Source organism: Anoplophora glabripennis, unplaced genomic scaffold, assembly GCF_000390285.2.
Source record: "Anoplophora glabripennis isolate ALB-LARVAE unplaced genomic scaffold, Agla_2.0 scaffold728, whole genome shotgun sequence".
Lineage (NCBI taxonomy): Eukaryota > Metazoa > Arthropoda > Insecta > Coleoptera > Cerambycidae > Anoplophora > Anoplophora glabripennis.
Window position 1 is genome coordinate 209,269 of NW_019417136.1, and position 13,972 is coordinate 223,240.

The 13,972-nt window shown below is 31.7% G+C and overlaps 1 protein-coding gene across 1 annotated transcript in view; it reads right to left on the reverse strand.

Annotated features, from left to right (window-relative positions):
* LOC108910879 (probable multidrug resistance-associated protein lethal(2)03659) overlaps window positions 1-13,972 on the reverse strand; it is a 32,473-nt gene that overhangs the window by 12,546 nt on the left and 5,955 nt on the right. Inside the window, exons 2-5 of the mRNA XM_023455960.1 lie at window positions 13,272-13,508; window positions 12,779-13,206; window positions 10,812-10,968; window positions 8,367-8,951 (exon numbers count right to left, since the gene is read on the reverse strand). Coding sequence (XP_023311728.1) covers window positions 8,367-8,951; window positions 10,812-10,968; window positions 12,779-13,206; window positions 13,272-13,508 — 1,407 coding nt within the window. The remainder of the gene's footprint in view (window positions 1-8,366; window positions 8,952-10,811; window positions 10,969-12,778; window positions 13,207-13,271; window positions 13,509-13,972) is intronic.

The following is a 13,972-nucleotide window of genomic DNA, read 5'->3' on the forward strand; positions in this document are numbered from 1 at the left end:
CTTATTTCTAATGTTTATATTATGTACATCAGTACGAAAGCGAATTTTGTTATACAGATATGAAGGAGTTTTTGTACAAATTATTTGATGATATAGACTCAAAGTTTGTAATCTCAGACGATTGTTCATATTTAACCATTTCAAATCCTGTAATTTATGAGAAATGTGATCTCTGCGTCGAATGCCAAATATGTACCTTAGACATGAATTCTGACACATCTGTATTCTGTTTTTGGTTAAGACATCAATACATGGATAATAAACAGGAGCACAGTATGAAAAATTTGACAAGATAAGGGTTTCGCAAAGTAGCGTTTTTATTCTTATAGATAAATAATTTCTGTGTGGATAGAGCAGTTTCAAAGCCATGTAAGATCTTTGTATACACTTACTAACTTGTGAACAAAATCTAAATGTATTGTCAAAAGTCAGACCCAAGTTAGAAGCACTCTGAACTATAGGAATAAAAGTGTCATTTATCACAACCCTAAAATTTACGGAGATTTCGGATATCGCTAATTTATTACCAAACAAAATTAACTTTGATTTGGATGGATTCAAAAATAAGGAATGTTCTGATATTTGAAAGATAATTTTAAGATCTGAATTAATTCTATTCAATGCCTCATTACAGTTGGTTTTAACGAAAGATAAATGTAATTGTGTTTCGTCAGCATACATGTGTGGATTACAATTTTCAAGCTTTTGCAGAGATTACTGGTATATACACAAAATAATAGGCGTCCTAGAATAGATCCTTGAGGGACACCTACTTTAAGCAAGCTCACATTTGACAATGCATTTCCAATTTTTACTCTTTGTGTACGATTTCCTATGTAGCTAGACATTAAACTAACCGCACTTTCACCTAATCCAATAAAATGAAATATTGCAATAAGCAATTGATGTTGAATCGTATCAAATGCTTTGGTAAAGTCTAATAGTACTAGAGCACTAATTTTGCCATTATCAAATGCTTCAAAAATATCATCTGTCACTTTCAGTAAGGCAGTTGTACAGCTGTGAGCTCGCCTAAATCCAGATTGAATTGGTGGAATAATCTCATGCTTGTTTAAATGGTCTATTAATTGTGTATATATTACCCGTTCCAAAATTTTCGATAAAGTAGGCAAAATACTTATAGGACGCAAGTGAGATAGTGTTAAAGGATTAGTAATTTTTGGAATAGGTATGACATGGGCTTGTTTCCATTGGACAGGTATAGTGTGGTGTAACAGACAACTATTTACTATATGGGTAATGTACGGAACAATAAAGGGACAGCAGTATTTCAACATCGTCAGGTTTATATCATCTGGACCCATGGCATTTGTTTTAATAAAACATAAAATTTTAGAAACGGTATTTACGTCCACTAATAAGAATTCAAAATTTGCAGGGATATTATTATATGTATTATTTTCATAATAATTTATTAAACGACCATTATCATAATTTGAAACTGGTATACTATTGATAAAATGATTATTTATAATATTAGGATTTCTGAGATGAATTGGTAAATTACTATCTTTAAGTTGTTTTAAGTTTAAAGATTTTAAGCCATTCCAAATATCCTTAGGATCATTTGTTCTAAAATATGCTCGCTTTTCATTTTTAATTGCAATCTCAGTGTAATTTCTTAGTTAATTATAATAGTTCCAATGTGCATCCAATTTAGATTTTCTGAATCTTGATTTAGCTTTATTTCTAAGAGAGATCAATAATCTAATGTTATCAGTCATCCATGACTTACGTTGCCTTGACATTTTTGCAGTTTTGTAAGGTGCATGTATATTAAATATAGTTAGTCAAGCAATCATTGAAATAACAAACCTTGCGCTCTACATTCTCAATATTATGCAGTGGTAAATTATTTAAGTCATATGTTTGAGGGTATAATCCTAAACAAAATACGCAGAAGGAAAAAATGTAATATAATAGTATAAAAAACAAAAAAAATACAGCATGAGTAAACTGCTAGGCACTGGCGGAAGAGGCGACAGATGCAGGAAAAAGAGCATTATACAAAACATTGGAAGAAATCGATAATGTTATTGGAAAATTTTAATACGAAGATCGGGAAAAAGGAATACAAGGAGCATACACGAGAGGACAGGTAACAGTGGAATGAGAGACCTACACACATCAGCTACAAATACATACATTACCAGTAGAAAATTCAAGACACAAAATAACATGGCTTATACCTAACAGAAGGTAATCAAATCGGCTATACGAGTATAGAACTAGTCTCAACGAAATGGACCAAAATAATATACAGGGTGGGCCACCAGTAACGCCTCGGTCGCTAGTGACCAAACGGCAAATGTTACACAAACCTGTATAGGTGGGTATGTGTAGGTTGATTACGGCTACATTTTAAAAATATTTTGAAATATACAGGGTGTCCAGGAAAAGCGTACCATATCAAAGTTATGTTTTTTTAAATGGAACACCCTGTATTTTACTGCATTTTTGAAAGCACCGTAAAAAAATAGGTGAACTTTATTAAAGGTTCTGCATACCTAGGACTTACAGTTTGTGAGATATTTCAATTTTAGTGAAAATGCAGGCATAGCGTAGAAATTTAATATTAGCAATAAAAAAATAATTTTAAGGAAGCAGCTTTGGAGGGTCTATTTTAGATCCTTGAAGTTATAAATTGTTATATTTGTCGTCACTTAGTATTATACAGGGTGTTCAAAAAACTGCTGAATACTTCTCTCAACTTTAAACAGCAATAACTTGGTTATTTTAAATGGAACACCCAGTATATTTTTACTTTGGGAGTTGGGAAATTTAAAACTCTTTCAAACTGTGTATAGGTTCCCTATACCTATCTCTAACGGTATTGGAGATATTTGTGCCGTTTCGTTTTTTATCGATTTTTTTTGTAAGATGTATCCACGTGTCTCTATCGAGGTCTTTACTGAATTGGTTTGGGTTCTTCTTGATGACGTCTCTTTAAATATAAGGAGAAAAATGTGAATGCAAATAGATGGCGCACCTGCACATTTTTCATATTCAGTGAGAAATTATATAAATCGATAATTAAGTAATAAATGAGTAGGTAAGAATGGTCCATGTCAGTGGCTACCACAGGTGTCCAAACCTCTCGTAATGGACTTCTTTGTTTCGGGCTGTATAAAAATATATCTTGTACACAGTGTTCCACCTACTACTTGCGATGATATGAAGGAAAGGATTAGATATGCATTTGCCACAATCACCCCAAATATTCTAAGGAATGTGAGAATATCATTTGAAGATAGAATAAGATGCTGTATTCAGGAGAATGGTTATCAATTCGAACATCAATTAAAATTTTTCTTTGTTTTTTCTAAAAGTAGAAGTTCCTTTTATCATTATCATGAAAATATTCAAAAAAGTTTTCTAATAAAAAATATTATTTTATAAGCAGAATAATTATAAAAAGTTATTAATTTTGTATAAATATGTTTGTAGTAAGTAACTGAATTATTTATGAACATGAAAAATATTTATTAAAGAAAATTTTACTTTTAGAAGAAACAAAGAAAAATTTTAATAGATGTTCGAATTGATAACCATTCTCTTGAATACAGCATCTTATTCTATCTTCAAATGATATTCTCACATTCCTTAGAATATTTGGGGTGATTGTGGCAAATGCATATCTAATCCTTTCCTTCATATCATCGCAAGTAGTAGGTGGAACACTGTGTACAAGATATATTTTTATACAGCCCGAAACAAAGAAGTCCATTACGAGAGGTTTGGACACCTGTGGTAGCCACTGACATGGACCATTCTTACCTACTCATTTATTACTTAATTATCGATTTATATAATTTCTCACTGAATATGAAAAATGTGCAGGTGCGCCATCTATTTGCATTCACATTTTTCTCCTTATATTTAAAGAGACGTCATCAAGAAGAACCCAAACCAATTCAGTAAAGACCTCGATAAAGACACGTGGATACATCTTACAAAAAAAATCGATAAAAAACGAAACGGCACAAATATCTCCAATACCGTTAGAGATAGGTATAGGGAACCTATACACAGTTTGAAAGAGTTTTAAATTTCCCACCTCCCAAAGTAAAAATATACTGGGTGTTCCATTTAAAATAACCAAGTTATTGCTGTTTAAAGTTGAGAGAAGTATTCAGCAGTTTTTTGAACACCCTGTATAATACTAAGTGACGACAAATATAACAATTTATAACTTCAAGGATATAAAATAGACCCTCCAAAGCTGCTTCCTTAAAATTATTTTTTTATTGCTAATATTAAATTTCTACGCTAAGCCTGCATTTTCACTAAAATTGAAATATCTCACAAACAATAAATCCTAGGTATGCAGAACCTTTAATAAAGTTCACCTATTTTTTTACGGTTCTTTCAAAAATGCGGTAAAATACAGGGTGTTCCATTTAAAAAAACATAACTTTGATATGGTACGCTTTTCCTGGACACCCTGTATATTTCAAAACATTTTTAAAATGTAGCTGTAATCAACCTACACATACCCACCTAAACAGGTTTCTATAACATTTGCCGTTTAGTCACTAGCGACCGAGGCGTTACTGGTGGCCCACCCTGTATGACGTCAGATCGTACAGAAGAGCAAATGTTGACAGATCATAATATTACTTCAAAAATTAGGAATGAGGGCAAAAGAAGCGAAAGTAAAGAAGAAAAACATGAAGAAATTGGGAGAGGAAGAAACAAAGAAGAACTATATGGCGGCAGCAGAAAATATGTTCAAAACATATGAAAATAACATGGAAATGGTAGATCAATATAAAATTAGCATAACAGAGGCGATAAAAGAAATATTAGAGACACAAAAACGACGTTTAAGAAGGATGCCGAAAAGGAAGGGAGGAAAAAACATAAGCGTAAAAAAGCCACAATGGCTAGAGACAAGAAGAAGATGATATATAAAAAACCAAATTATAGAAAATTTTGATAGATAATAAAGAGCAGTAAGCTTTTCAATATACATATAAGAAAGCAAACTAACCAAAATAAATGAACATTAAAAACAAGGAAACAAGGAAGAAAAGAGAAGAAACTGAAAACATGTTAGAATACAGAAATAATGAAGAGAATGCGCCAACTTACGAAGGATTTAGAGAAGTTTTAGTAAAGCAACTAAAGATAAATAAAGTAACGCATCTGTGTGAAATAGAGAATGACACAAATCACACCAATTTTTAAAAAGTTAGTTCAATTAAATGCAAGAACCACAGATCAATTGCATTACTGAATACCACATACAAAATACTAACAATAATAATAAGAATATACTGACTAGATGTACTGAACAGAATATATGTACAAGAAGAACAGACAACATAATACATTTGGCAGGAATTATGGTCAATGGAAAAAATAATAAAAGCCCAAAATTAAGCGAAAGAATCAAAAGGGGGAAATAAGATAATTTCGTTGTAATAATACTAATGATTGCCACTTTCGCGTGCTATCGTTTAAATTCTTATGTTTCTTTAATTTCTTAGTTGTGACCTTTCTGCTTGATTTTGCATTTCATTCGATTTTTCGATTCGGTATTCGATCATGAGCAGACGCTCTTCTTACACTCGCAGTAGGATTACGTTAAAAAAATCTTAAAATTACTTCGTCTAAATCATATCTACGCCTCCTTGAACGGCCACATTCACGATATCTTGGAGTTAGGGCTCCTGATTCCATAGTTCTTGCATGAATTTTCCGAAACAATCTTGCAGAGGGTTGCCTTTTATCGGGAAAACGTTGCCGATACTCTCTTTGAACCGCCAGACTATTTCCATTACAGAAACCATAAATGCATATCGGCATATTCACGGTTAGTAAAAGCATGATGGTTCATGGTTGTAAAAAAATCGAATGAAATGCAAAGTTGAGCACAAAGATCACAACTAAGAAAATAAAAAAACATAAGAATTTAAATTATANAAAGCAAATGTTGACAGATCATAATATTACTTCAAAAATTAGGAATGAGGGCAAAAGAAGCGAAAGTAAAAAAGAAAAACATAAAGAAATTGGGAGAGGAAGAAACAAAGAAGAACTATATGGCGGCAGCAGAAAATAAGTCCAAAACATATGAAAATAACATGGAAACAAAGTAGATCAATATAAAATTAGCATAACAGGGGCGATAAAAGAAATATTAGACACAAAAGCGACGTTTAAGAAGGATGCTGAAAAGGACGAGAAGAACATGATATCGATGAATATAGAAAACCAAATTACAGAAAATTTTTTTGATAGATAATAAAGAGCAGTAAGCTTTTCAATATACATATAAGAAAGCAAACTCACCAAAATAAATTAACATTAAAAACAAGAAAACAAGGAAAAAAAGAGAAGAAACTGAAAGCATGTTAGAATACAGAAATAATGAAGAGAATGCGCCAACTTACGAAGGATTTAGAGAAGTTTTAGTAAAGCAACTAAAGATAAATAAAGTAACGCATCTGTGTGAAATGGAGAATGGCACAAATTACACCAATTTTTAAAAAGTTAGTTCAATTAAATGCAAGAACCACAGATCAATTGCATTACTGAATACCACATACAAAACAATAATAATAGATGTACTGAACAGAATATATGCACAAGAACAGACAACATAATAAATTTGGCAGGAATTATGGTCAATGGAAAAAATAATAAAAGCCCAAAATTAAGCGAAAGAATCAAAACGGGGAAATAAGATTTTTTGAAAATATCATAGATTACTAAAAGACAGAAACCTCAGTTGAGCAATGAAAACATATAGAGCTCTATAACAGTAATATCATATGCAACTGGAACCACATTATATAACAATAGCTGTTTATCTGCTCTCGTACCTGTTTGGGAGTATATTGTTGTGATCCTTATACTGCAACAAATAATCTAACATGTGAAAAAGGTCTACCTAGTTATTGTTTACCATAATATGTAGCTTCATAAGAGTTATATTTTGCTTCCCTGTAGATTAATAATATGTCTGGTAAGTCTGTCTAAGTATTATGTAAAAAAATGATTTACCAATAAAACTAGTACAAAGAACTAATAGACACAATAACTAACTACCACTTTTATTCCACTGACAACTGAGAGCTGATGACAGAAAATTCACACCTCAACTACTTTGGACGACAATTTACAAAGATAGCACAGTTCGAGAAACAATAAAAACAACAGAAAATGAATCACTAATGAATATCTTTCATACCGATATATACAGGGTGTTTCGAAAAGTTGATACAAAATTTAAGAGGGTGAAAGTAGGGCCAAAAATAGTTAAAATAGTTCCTACAAACATTGGTTCTCCAGAGCACCGTTACTGACATATGGTCCTCCAACGGGGTCTTATCATTTAGATATTTTTAAAATAACTTTCTGATTAAGATAACGGAATGAAAATTGTAGGTAATAATCATACCATAAGTGTCTTTAACTATAATAAGTTTAATCAAAATCGGTTATAAATAAGAATAGTTTTGTAACTACTCTAAACAGACATTTTTCGAATTTTTTTATTTTTTTGAATTATCAAGAAAATATTATTTTTTAATAAATAAAATAAAATTTCAGAACAATAACTTTTTTTAACATTTTGACATAGTAGGCGTCTTTCATGATGGTATGATTATTACCTACAATTTTCATTCCGTTATCTTAACTTTTTTTACAATTTTTGGCTCTACTTCCACCTCCTTAAATTTTGTACTAACTTTTCCAAACACCCTGTATATTATTGTTACGTTTAAAAGTGAACAGTTTTAGTTAATAATAATAATATAATTTCTTTTATTTTGTAAGTTTTGTTTAGAATCTGTGGAACTTCCATATAAATTTTATCTTGAAAACGTTGAAGTTTAGGTTTTAAAACTTTTTTGTTTATATTTACCTAGGGTACTTACAAACAACACCCTCTAGTTTAGACTTAAACTAAATTTCTTAAAAATAGAGCCGAAAGACGGTTTGACATAATCATCCTTTAAACATCGTAACATATCTATATTTTCGAAGCCCAAAATCCAAAATAACTGACGTTAGTGATGCCATATTAGGTAATTGTAAAATAGGTAACAAATGGTCTAATTTCATGAATAAAACATTTTTCTATCACTCCCACTTTAACCAGAAATGGACACAATTTTCGAAATTGAGATTGGATGTCCTATATTATTTCTACCGTTCAAAGATACATTTCGAATTCTTCTGTTTTGATTAAAATTTATTTTTCTAAAATATCTAGAAAGCATTGCTTTAACACAAAAATTCGCTATTTGTGTTATTATTTCACTATCTCCCATATGATGTCGCTATCATAAATAGTACACTATGGTTTAAGTATAATATTACAAAAGATGTACCTTTTTTCGTCATAATTTTCCCCAAATAATATATTTTGTTTTATAGATGAAGGGAACAGCCACGGTTCTTGAGAAGCGTATGAAATTCGTCCATGCGTCACCACATGACCGCTAGTCAAAGGATAATCCTGCAAAATAGTTTTTAACAAGGAACTCTTTCCAGATCCGACAGTACCAGTCACAAGAGTTAATCCAGAGTCGGTCCTGAAAGTTACATCCTTCAGTACTGTATGTTTGTTTATGTGGACTGTGCCGTTTTTGAGTTCTATCAGAGGTTTAAGGGTTGGTTCATCTGTTCCTTTCTTGGGAGGTAACTCTTCAGCTTTTATTACCCTGTTTATCCTTACTACAGCGGAGTATAGTTCTGCTGCTCTGCCCATACCAAATGGTATTATTACACCCAAGGTATGTCGAAGATCTTTAAAAATATAAAGGATGTAGAAGACTAGTTCGGCGTTTGTTACGTATCCCATCCATATATAACCCACTACAAGGATGTAAAACGCTACTCTTGAGCATAGTATTCCTCCGATGATTAGCAGTACTCTTAGATAAAACACGACCAGCATCTTATTAATCTCTTCACTGAAACATGCATATGGTCAATGTAATGCAATTAATACTAACCCTAATAGTCACGCATACAAAATAAAAAAGGTTTACTAACAAGAAATTAAAATTACCTTCAAAGATATTAAGCCAATTCTAATTCTAAAAATGTTAATACATTGTTACCTATATTGTGATTAGCGACATTGAAAACGATCGAGTAACAAGTTTCAGCAATAATCTTCAAAGTTTGAATGCTATTCCGATTTTTACATCCGCCATATTAGATACGCCTTCTTTTATTCGAGAATTTTCGTATTCGGGCTTCAGGTTCATAGTCAGCGACCTCAAAAACCCGCGTTAACAAAATTCAGGCAGAAATATTTAATAGAAAAATATGTGACTTAAAGGGGTAAGTGGAACTTTGGACTATAGATGATTTCCAACCCTTTGAGAGATAAGTTACATTATATGTATTTTTGCAACTGTTATTTATCAACCCACAGTTATATTTGGTAGTATAAAATACAAGGCTATGGTTTTTCACATTGTTTTGCACTAATATTCGTTTTTTGGTCTTAGAACTGAAATTAACCCTCTCATAGGGGTGGGTGTGGATTTGATTTGGATATTTTTTTTTCTACTGCTCAAAATATTATTTTAAAATTCTCGAAGTATGTACAAATTGTTGCTTTTCATTATAAAGCTTTACCTCATCCTCACTACTTCACCCTATATAATGGTTATTTTAACATTTTACTAAAAAATGACTTGATAAATCGGTTTTTGGGCTGCGGATTCAGATTCAGCATAAAAAAATACACAAAATCTATTTATACAGGGTGATTCAAAAAACCGCTGACAGACTTCTAGGGTAGGTAATACATGTAAAATTAAGACCAAAAGTCTTAATAAACATAGGGTCGCAAATGCCTCCTTAACGAGATACAGGGCGTCAAAGATTCTGTAAAATTAAACATTGTCTGCAATAATTCCAAAATGCCTGAACATTTCTATTTCAAATTTGCTATGCGTAGTTAGCTCCTTAAGACCAATGTTTGATGTACTGCTCAAAATTTTATGAGCAGCAGTGTCGTAGAGACGGTGTCAACGTGACTCTTTTTTTAAAATATTTTCTACGCCACTGCTAATTTTGTCAAACGGGTACTATTTTCGTGTAAAGTGTTCAATTGTCTATCGAATTGGTCTCTTGCAAAATTTTAATCAAAGCAACCATTTTTAAGAAAAACACGTTTGTAGAAAATTTGTGAATCCAATTTTATTTTCATTCATTTTAGTATAGCATAGTAGGCTTGTGCTATTCAAAATAAAATTAAATATCGACTGTCACTAATGTCAATAATAAGTGTACAAGTGAGTTAAGTAAACTAGCTTATAAGCTATTATTATTTTTACGGTTATTTAAATTACTTCAGCTGCTTCACTATTTTCAATAACAGTATGAATTCCGAATATTCATTTGAAAAGATAATGATGCAGATGATAATGATGATGAAGATGCATATCTATGCATCTACGAGTATGTTATGGGTTAGCGAATTTTGTTTCCCGTGAAGCAGTTAAGCGGTACAGAGAAATGTTTCCTGCACGAAGAACACCAAATCGGCAAATGTTTGATAATATCGATAGAAGATTAAGAGGAACGGCTAAATTAAAAGCAACAAAAATTAATTCTGGACGACGGCGTTATGTTAGAACTCCAGAATCTGAGGAAATGGTCCTGACAGCAATAGAAAATAATATGTTAAGTATATATATTTATTAAGACTTTTTGTCTTAATTTTTCATGTATTATCTAGCCTAGAAATCTGTCAGCGGTTTTTTGAATCACCCTGTATATAATTTGTAAAATATACCTATTTACTAGTTACTTACATTCTTGCTTCTGTCACCTTATCATTAAAGAACCTTTCCCATGTATACATCTTTATTATTCTGATTGTTGATAGAGTCTCCTGCGTAATTTGTAGACGTTGATCAGTTTTTTTCCCCACTCTTAACCTCAACTCACTAATCTTTTTTCCAATATATACTAAAAAAATCCCATGTCATATTTATTTGTTATATTCTATCCTAGTTATTTTTTTTCTGATTGTTCAAGAAAGTACAATATGTACACTGCACAGGTGTCATCAATAAAAAAGAGTCCTTTAAAGATTTGTATTTATTTACCCTTCTGATGGTATAATACGAGGCTTAAAAAATTTTAAGAACTACCGAGAATTTCGATAATTTTTATCAAATGGCAGATGAATACCTAATATTTGGCTGGCGTGAGATCATAAGGTTCTCTACCTTCTGTAACCAATATCAATATGAAAATAATATACAAAGTGTAATATTTACCCGGCTCCATTTTATCACTTTCAAAGTGCGAAAATATTTCTTATTTCAAAATCTTGTAAGTATTTGCTGTTCGATTTAAATTTAATTTTGTCTGAAATAGGCAGTGTAGATTCAAGTTACGACTTTATCTTTAAATGCCTGTATTAAATGAAAGAAAAATTAATTTTTCATATAATCGAAGAAAAGGTTATAGGTTTTTCAGTATTGAATTTGTTTAATAGTAAAAGGGTAGTATTTTTGTCACCTCTGGATAGAGATTTCAGGAAAGCACGGGCCTGTTTTAATAACTATTATTAGCGCCATGCACAATGAGTCGTAAAACCTGAGTGTTGCGGGTAACTGTGCCGCCTTCACAGCAACAACAATAGTGTCAAAAAATTCAATGATATATTATTTATTACAAAAGATAAAAATACTCTTTGATCTCATATTCGCTAAAAATTACGGAGATTCTCGCAGCTATCAAATTTTTTTACAAAATGGTAAATATCTTTGAAACGGCTAACTTTAATAGGACTACATATTTTTTGAGTATAATTTTTTATAACAACTTTAGGTGTAACGGTAAATAAACCAACAATACAGTGTAGTCCTGAGGTAATGGACCAAAACTTATGGGTAGATTCCCGAAGCAAAAATATTGCGATTTAGCCAAACTTACCTTAGTCCAAAAGTTGATAGTTAAAGAGATACAGGGTGTTAAATGTAAAATATTATTTTAGTTTTTTCATTGGTCATCANTCGAAAACATAATCTACATAAGTTAAAACTTGTAGACATTCCGGGCTGCCAAGGATATGGCTCGGCGGATGAAACCTCTCTGCATATCCTGGGCGAGTAGCCAGGATTTGCATGTAGTAGAATGACGCTCCTAGGAAGAGCTTATCTGGAAGAAGCTGAGAGAAGTGTCAACAAGGAAGCTTTTGGATTTTGTAAGAACAAAACTACTTGCTGAACAGAACTGAGTAGTGAGATGTACAATAGGCCTGATAAGGCCGCGGTGCCATGAGACTTATCAGAACCAACCACTAGGAAAAGAAGAAGAAGAAGAACTATGTCGCCTTCAAAACAACAACAAAAACTTCTAAAAATAGAATGAAATATTATTATTTGACTTATATTATTACAAAAGTTGAAATACCTTTTGATCCCATTCCGGGCCTTAGCATTATTCGATATAAATTACGGAGATTCAGACCTTTGTCTAACTATCAAAATTTTTTACAAATTGGCAAATATTTTTGAAACGGTTAACTTTAACAATAGGATATGCTACATATTTTTTGAGTAAAATTTTGTATAGCCACTTTAGGTGTAGCAGTAAAAAATCATCAAGGAACCTCTGTATACAAATTAAAGATATCAATTAGAATTTTTTTCGCACATACTGCTAATCAAATGTTTTATGACTGAATGATCAGCGCAAATACTTATATTATGAAAAAAAAAACTTTCTTTTAACAACAATTGTTCAGGTTACTGTAGCATCAACTTACTTTGTAGAGGTAAGATACTGAACAAAATTCCAAGGCCAATGAAAGTAGTAACTCCAATTTTGGAATAAAGCAAGTAACAAGAAACGGCAACACGTATAATTCCTATCCAAGTGTCATTGATCATCCATATTGACAGATAAAATGTATGAACGTCCTTAGTAATAAGTGTGACGACATTTCCCAAACTGATTTCAGACAGAGCTGACGGCGTAAGTTTCAGAGCTTTTCTATACAGCAGGGAAGAAAATGCCGTTTTAATTTCGATGGCAAGCTGCTGGACGTTAATAATGTAGTTGTGGATGTAGAAACACTGACATATATTTACTAGCATCATCAAAGCTGCATAATAGTAGGCATCAAATTTCGTCATCTGCGAGTGAGGTTTAAAGTAAGCTATCAGGGAACTAACGGCATAGGGCTCCACTACACTAATTAAAAAAATATATACATTTTGATTATTTTTTATATTAAAATATATTGACTATTAACATACCTAGTGAATACTTTCCATGTCATGTTAATAAGCCCTAAAAACATATATCTGTAACCAAATCTAGCCCATAGAAGTCGATTTATAGAAGGCGGTGAATCTTTTTTATTTTCTATCATCCATTGTTTTTCGATTTCGTCACCACAACTTTTAGAACTGCAACTTTTTATTACTTCGTATAAGTCAGATTCCTCTAGATCGGAGTGTTTATAGCCTTTCTTAAATATTTCTCCTGTATATCTAAAAATATGGTAATAAATCAATACAATTTTAAGAAAAATAAATTTGCTTAGACCTAACCATAGACCACCGATCTAACTAATTCTAAAAATTATTCTTAGCAAAACTAGTAACGAATTGGCACATTTTTTCAGGATATTGAGTTTTTATGTCTAACAATAAAAGCAGTTTTACATTGACAATTTATTGATCAATTAATTGATGAAGTCGCTTCATCAAGAAATTGGACAAGTGTAATGCACCAAATCAGCTAGGCAAATAACTTCATCAATTTATTCATCAAGTTCTTGACGAATTAGAGCATGTTCTAATTTTCGTCAATTTCTTCGTGAAGTTCGGAAGTACCAACCCAACAGATTTCCAGCCTCAGATCAGTAATGAGGTTATGTTATTGGAATATGTAAATAATTGTGTGGCGTCGTGCTAGTTTTGCATTGTTTTTACTGATTTGTTACTTACAAAAA